The 7,484-nt window shown below is 35.8% G+C and overlaps 1 protein-coding gene across 1 annotated transcript in view; it reads left to right on the top strand.

The window, feature by feature from the left end:
* The window catches only part of LOC136262945 (uncharacterized), a 94,241-nt gene extending 87,492 nt beyond the window's left edge, over positions 1–6,749 (top strand). The window contains exons 75-90 of the mRNA XM_066057363.1: positions 41–299; positions 352–491; positions 1,188–1,395; positions 1,535–1,680; positions 1,736–1,861; positions 1,913–1,968; positions 2,022–2,347; positions 2,406–2,581; positions 2,633–2,976; positions 3,475–3,532; positions 3,586–3,702; positions 3,747–3,865; positions 3,919–4,106; positions 4,159–4,375; positions 4,467–4,762; positions 6,242–6,749. Coding sequence (XP_065913435.1) covers positions 41–299; positions 352–491; positions 1,188–1,395; positions 1,535–1,680; positions 1,736–1,861; positions 1,913–1,968; positions 2,022–2,347; positions 2,406–2,581; positions 2,633–2,976; positions 3,475–3,532; positions 3,586–3,702; positions 3,747–3,865; positions 3,919–4,106; positions 4,159–4,375; positions 4,467–4,762; positions 6,242–6,585 — 3,120 coding nt within the window. The 3' untranslated portion in view covers positions 6,586–6,749. The remainder of the gene's footprint in view (positions 1–40; positions 300–351; positions 492–1,187; positions 1,396–1,534; positions 1,681–1,735; positions 1,862–1,912; positions 1,969–2,021; positions 2,348–2,405; positions 2,582–2,632; positions 2,977–3,474; positions 3,533–3,585; positions 3,703–3,746; positions 3,866–3,918; positions 4,107–4,158; positions 4,376–4,466; positions 4,763–6,241) is intronic.
* Positions 6,750–7,484: the final 735 nt, after the last annotated feature.

Below are 7,484 nucleotides of genomic sequence, written 5' to 3' on the forward strand. Positions count from 1 at the left end.
CAGTTCTGTGTGAAGTATTTTTCTTGCCTTCATCATTTAGAAAACCAGTCAAGAACTGATTAATGTACTTGAGAGTGCACAGAAGGAGTTGAAACTATCACCAGAGCACCTTAATGTGTTAAAATGTTTCCTTGATCCCACCAAAATGATCAAGAAAAAAGAAGTTGCTAATCCTCTTAACCCAAATGCTGAAATGCTGGAAGTTACAAAAGAAGGTCATGTAAAAAGGAGGAAACCACCCAGCAATGCACCAAAGAAAGATGCTGTTTGGGAATTTTTCAATCCTCAGAGAAATGAAGGTATGTACATTTTACTTTAGAAGAAATAAATTTTAACAGCATATATGTGTAGACCCATCAGATACTGATCTACGTCATGCACTAGCTAATATGATTGCAGTGGCATTTGCTCTGCCAAGCCATGGTAATCATATTTGGTATCACATGTTTTGTCCTGGAGAATTGAATGACTCTCATATTACTGGATTTATGGTAAATAACTACTGTAGTTATGCATATTTACACTAATGTTACTGGAATTATAAAACAAATTAAAAGTTGGTACACGCTATCCATTCAATGCAAAGTAGCAGGGCAGAACTAGACAAAGAGTAGTTGACTGTGCCATTAGAGTATTTTGATTTGCCAACTTTATTATTCCTTAGTATGATTTTGGCCACCTCTTGTTGATTTTTAAAAATGCTTACACCTTCCCCTTGCTGTTCCATCTTGCCTACATTTAAATATAGTAGCTTCTTAGCAGCACATAGTAACTCTTTTGGGTGGGGGGCTTCAGCATCTCAAGCACCTCCTTATACCACCCCTTGAAGTAGGGCAACTCTGCTGGATAGACTGGGCCAGAGGCATGTGTTCAATATACCACATGCATCAATGGTTGTGATGAAACATTGAAATTTTGTACACAACTATGGCATATACCACTTTGTTTCCAATCCTAGTAAGCTTTTGTGTTGTATATCTATTTATGATTTGTGCTATAAGCGAAAATGTGATTCAGTTAAGTTTTAGTGCAGCGCACCATCAATGTACTTTACTTTTTTAATAAATTTACAAATTCACAGCCCTACTGTATATTTGCGTCTGGTGTCACTCATTGTAGTTATTGTATGTTTTAGGTCAAAAACGTATCTGTTGTGATTCATAATATCATGCATGTGTTTTTAACAGTATCCTAACAAGGTCAAAAAAGGAGGGTTAATGTATGATTGTGGGTGTGAGTTAAATGAAGATGGACAATATGGGAGGAAGGATTATATACCACATGCCACAAGAGGTACAATCAGTTTACACTCATGGTATTTGATGTTGTGGACCAACTTTGGTGCCTTCTGTGTTGGACTGTTGACTCAACCTGAAACACACGAGAAACTTAATGGTAAGTTGTGCCAGATGTATTTCTTGGCTAATTACATTGCAAAAAAATGTTTAAATGTGCAGTTGTTCTTGTAAAATATTAGCTAAGTAGCGAAGCACTTTTGTGAATATTTGCTAAACTCGTGTTGTGATATACGTAGGTCAGATACTGTCAGATTGGATGTCCATCAGAGATTATTGTATGACTCAACTGAGAACTGTGTGGTTACATATGAGGACCAACATGGGATTTGGTGATGATGAAAGATCATTCTTTATTATGAGATCCATGCACATGCTGTTTATGGTGAGTAATTCGTGAACATACTGACAATTTGATATACCATGTAAATATTTATTAGCTCTTTCAAGATAACAGTTTCCCATGTCCTCGAGGGAAGTTTGTAGATATAGAGGCTCTAAATGCCTATGAAAAGGCATGGCACAAGCACATATATGAACCTGCTAAAGCTAACTTGCAAGCTGAGGTATGCAATACCTTTTGCATTGTTTGTTGATTGAGTTTTAACACTGCACAGTTGGAGAACCATTCTACCCACTCAGTATGGGCACTCCCAGTATTAAAGAATTTTAGGTACTTGGTAAAACAAAAAAAAAACTGCTTAAATTTTATTTTTGACCATACAGAATGCTTGATCAACACTACCCACATTTGGTTACAGAAAATGATTACATGAAGAGCCTTGTTACAGCTCGAGAAGCTTGTAACTTTAATCCTACTTACCTCTTTGCTCTCCATCACTTCACTTTGGAATATGAAAGGTTACAAGTAGGTGGAGCTCTTCTTCCAGATTTGGTAGAGTTCTACCAGTGGATCCACACCCACTTGTCACATCTGGTATCATATGAAAGAGCAAAACAGATCACTATTGGAAATGTGATCAACCTCAGTACTAAAAGATACACACAAGACATTTGTGATCATCTTACGGAATTGTTCAAAAGAATTATTGGTAAGTTTTAAGTCTGTCTTGGTTGACTGCCATACTTATTCTTTATTTTGTGTTTCAGAGAGATACAATAGCTATCTAAAAGTCAGTGGTGGAATTGTTGGAGATGCCACTTGCAATAAAGCATTGAAACCAAGTGATGTCCACCGCATCAGTGAAGAAACTCCTCTGATAAGATTAGTCAGTCTGGAAGATACCACCAAGAATGACTGGCTCTACCTTGTCTTGATGGACATTGTAAGTTTATATTATAGTGGTAGCAAATGACGTCATCTTTTGTTCCTTTAGATTGGAAATCATAATTCTTTCTTGAACAGTATATTTGGTCATGCTACCCACTCTTACCAGAAATATCTACCTGATAGTCCACCAGAATCTCATCCTACTGAAGTCACCAGTCAGAGTTGTATTGTTCCCTCTGATGGGGGTACTGGAAAGCAGCAGTTTTTGAAGTTAATCAAGAGCTGTTATGTATACAATGGTGTTAAGTCTAGTCCACTGTTTGACCTAGATCAACTTGAACAAAATGTAGTGGCTTTTTATATTGCTGGAAAACCACAAATCCAGTTGGACAGCATTAGAACCATCTTCAGGTTTAGAAATTCACCAAATGAAATTACACTGGGGAACAAGTAAGCTAATCCCTTTGTATTTGCTCTGGTGTGTTAGTACTGAACTGTGTTCTGTGTAAAAGCCCAGGCATTTACTTAAAAAAGATTTTTAATCAAGACTTGGTATTTAGTTTTAGCAACAGATATTTTATGCTTTAGTTACATACATCACTGTGTGCATAAAGATCCCATAGGATGGTTGATAGTGTAGTTGGAGCACATGTGGCCTAAAATCATTTACTGAAGTTTATGATCATTTGCGAAAGCATCTGCATGCAAAATGACTTGCCATAATGTTACTGGTAGCTAAATGCTTTGTATTTAGAAGAGTTTGAAGAGTAAATATATGAATACAGAAATGATCAACGTAGTACTGAAGTAGTACCTTGACGTAGTATTTAAGACCAATATTTTCTTTGTATCTTTGACATATGTAATCAGGCGCTCTATTTTATGGAGTGTTTGTATGAGAAAGCATGGTAGTATGTATGTTAGTGTATTGTGTAATTACCCTTGTAGTCCTGGCTGTGCTATTGATCTGTCTGCCATTGCTCAAGAGTTACCAAACAAATACAAGGTACCAGCTAAAAATAGCTGTTGTTTGTGCACTAACACTCACACTTGTAACAGGATTCAATGAAGGAAGAAACAAGAAGAACTTTTGAAATTCATTTCCGTACTGCTACTTATCATTCCTGTACTGAAGTAGTAACTGGTCTCAGGACTGTGATGGGACATCTCATTCAGGTGTGTATGAATAACATCACATGCCATGATGGTAATCTTTACAGGACATTCTACGTAACCAAGACAAAGTCTGGGATGCCACACTGAATGCTAAACTAGTCGACTATTTGAAGAAGTTTTACAACAAAGAGCAAAAAGTCTTTGATGAAATTGGCATTCAAAGGTAATAAAAACTAATGAGATTTTCTTTTGTTTCATTGTTAATGTTCCCTACAGTATAAGTGATGCACAGTTGAAGCTTCTTGGTGACGTAGAAATGAAGCGGTTGTTCAAGTGTATGGGATTGTTTGTTGGATGGCTACAAGGTGGCCTCTATGACTTTTCTTCTCTTCCCATGTCTGTATTCAAACATCTGGAGCGGGAGGACATGGAAACTCTTGGAAAAATTCCTCAGAAGTACTCAGGTACATACAGTTACAATCATACCATAGGGAGTATAAGGCTTTACTAATATAGCTGCTGGATTGGATAACTTGCTCAAAGAACTTGATGAGTTTGAGAAGAGCTTGACTCATGCTGAACAACACTTGACCAGTCAGGCAGACCTTAGGAAGTCCATCATAGTGGTGTTAGCAGATTGTGGGTTATGTGATCCAGAAGAAAAGTTCATTAATCTTCTTCCTAAGACTATATTAGTATGTCATTATATTCAATTCCGAATGGCTCTTCGCAAGTAAGTATAATGTAATCTATGCAAGGTGTTTATTGTCATAGACTATATCATAATAAAAGTCTATTATGACTGCTTTTTTGTGTCATTGTAGGCTTAAGATAAAAGTCACAACAGGAATTGCTAATTTACAAACACAATCTGCAACAACAGCTGTGAACAAGTGGACAGAAATCATTGAAGATTTATGGAAATATCTACCACACTTTCAAGACGAGGAGGAGCTGTATGATGATAACTGCCTCAAATTTGATTGCGTCAATCTACAATTTGGTGATGGAGAGGAAAGTGATAGTGATAGTGAAACATGGTTACACCACAACACATCTGATATGGAAGAGTCACTCGTAGAAGTTAATGAGACAAAGAAGAAGATGTCACAGGATGAATGTAAGTTACTGAGAACACAGCATGCATGCCTCCTTCATCAATACACTTACCATTGAAATTTTTATGATTGTCACTTGTGTCACACAAAAGTTAGCGAACAGCTTATAATAGTTACAGAACAGCTTGTGACTTACAGCCTAAAGCAACTTCAGCATGTACATGATGTATAGAAGGTTTTCTAGATACATGCATGGTATATAGAAGTTTCATGTTTGTCTATTGCCTTGAGTACTTCTGAGTACAACACATTGTTCTCTAGTAACCAGTTGAAAGAATTATTTTACACATATGGCTATAGTTACACAATTGGTGCCAGTCTATGTGTGATAGTAATAATGAATATAGCGATCCCTAAACATTTATCATATGACAAAAGTATTGGGACTAAACTTGCAAAGTGTGTAGATGATATAAAACGAATACCTTCAGAAAAATGGTTGATAACTCCTTCTCACTTTGTTGTATCTAGTTGTAATCGGCACTGTTTGATTTGCCATTCATTAGCATAATGTATTATCATGACATATATATATAAGACTCAGTAAAAACATTCATAAAAAATGGTTACCTTTTCATGCATTATTCATCTAAAACTGGATTTAGGTTAACAAAGTTAGAGACACACTTGATAGACTTTTAGAAGCAGTTTTATACCACATATTACTAATAATGATTGTACATTTTTGTTGCGATTAAATAGATTATGCTCATTATTTTACCAATCATGCTATGCTGCACTGCTCAAAATTCTGCCTATTATGCTCAAATTAATGCTCAATATTTATACCTCAGTTCCCATGTTTTTCTATTACTAAATTTGCATTTAGGTTGCTGAAGTACGGACTCTAAATCCTTGCTTGTCAAAAAAATTTGATATACTCTAATAGAACAGTCAGTTGTCTGATTGTTTTCTGACTGTTCTATTAGAGTATATATATATATGTGACCGGATTTGCGAAAAGGGGTCTTCCACACACATCCAATTCTATGAACTTGGAAGCCCATAACTCAGTGTTCAAGGAAGGTACAAACCTGCAATTTTCTACATCTATTAACCTATGTTGGTATTCACAACTCTTCAAATTTCAAGGCAATGACTTTTTCCAATCTAAAGTTATGAATAGCTAAAGTTCGTAAATTGGATGTGTGTGGAAGACCCCTTTTCGCAAATCCAGTCACATATATCAATATTTTTCTGTGATATGTATTTTGATAAGAAAGAACTTATGGTAATGTGCAAGTGTTCTGTCTATTATGCTAGCATTATGCTCAATGTTTTCAGGCACCTATTATGCTCATTATTATGCCAGCATAATTGGCAGGTCCCTAGGGTTAGGAGGGCAGGTGACATCAGCCTTGTTTGGCATAATGGAAAAATACTATACTTGCATGTAGGGTGGATCGAACTCTTTATGATGACAAGTATAATAGTTTCCTAACTATTGTATATTTGCTTCATCTCTGGTGCTCCTCGTGTAGTGCTTCAGAAAATTGAAGAGAATCCTGACCTAAAGAAGGCCATTTTGCAAACCTATATACCAACTGCAACATTATCAGGTCCTGCAGCCAGTGTCTCACCATCACTGGTGGTTTTGCCAAGTCAGGAAGCAATGAACATGACCCACAAGGAACTGTGTGACTGGCTTAAAGAAAAGAAAATTGCTGGTAAATATCTTCACCTTTTTGAAGAAGATGAAAGTATTGATGGAGGAGAATTAGCTACATACACTGAACAAGAACTGGAAGAGCTGGGTATTTCAGAGTCTCGTATTAGGAAGAAGATCCTGCACCACTTTAGACAGATTAAATCTGTACAACACTGAATAAGATTGCTGTTAAGTTTTAGCTATTCTTTTTGCACACATATAATTATTGTAATTCTATTATGCATACGTACATCTAGTTTTGTAATCTATAACATAATAACTGTAATTAACAGTAAATCTGATACTGTGCTTGTGGCTGATTTAGATATTATGTATTTTAAGTGTCAGTAGTACTTATAATATTAATTTGAAAGTAAAACAATATTGCAATGGGAATTGATTAAGTCCTAAAAAGTAAGAGATGCTATCCAGCTTGTTGTCTGATGTGGGACTGATACACTACTAGATGGATGCAGCTATTTAGGTGGATTTTCTTTAGCCAAGTAGGTGTGAATTTTGCAATTTGTATAGCTACTGCATGCACAAATATTTGAATGGTTAAGTTCTAGTAAGCTAGAGATAAATTAAATGACGTCAACTCTAAACATGCAGTTGGCAATTTGCAAGATTCTTTGACATAATAATAATTAGCTATGATTGTTCTTTGTTAGAGTCCCAGCCCAGTACTTACCTTATAGCGTAAGGGCAACAATCTAGCTACACGTTAATTTGCTATGATTATATGGTTGTTTTTTAGTTTGTTTGCAGCTTTCTTATAATTCTCTTGTCTTTTTTGCCTGACATTTGGCGAAATCTTGTACACCTCTTTGGGGGTAAATCGAGAATGACTTATCCTGTGAATTCTGGATATATTTGTCATAGGCTTCACACATTTAAAAAAAAAAATTTTCTGAGAAAATTTCAAGCAGTTATCTGACTGCTATATTAGAGTGATAACTTAGAGTATCTTATTAGTATAAACCACAATATACGTATAGTGGACATGTGGCATGTGCACAGTTTATTTTCTCTCCTAAAGCTTGATGTTTACTTCAAATTAAATAGCATGCTGTAAT

Source organism: Dysidea avara, chromosome 8 (assembly GCF_963678975.1).
Source record: "Dysidea avara chromosome 8, odDysAvar1.4, whole genome shotgun sequence".
Taxonomy (NCBI): domain Eukaryota; kingdom Metazoa; phylum Porifera; class Demospongiae; order Dictyoceratida; family Dysideidae; genus Dysidea; species Dysidea avara.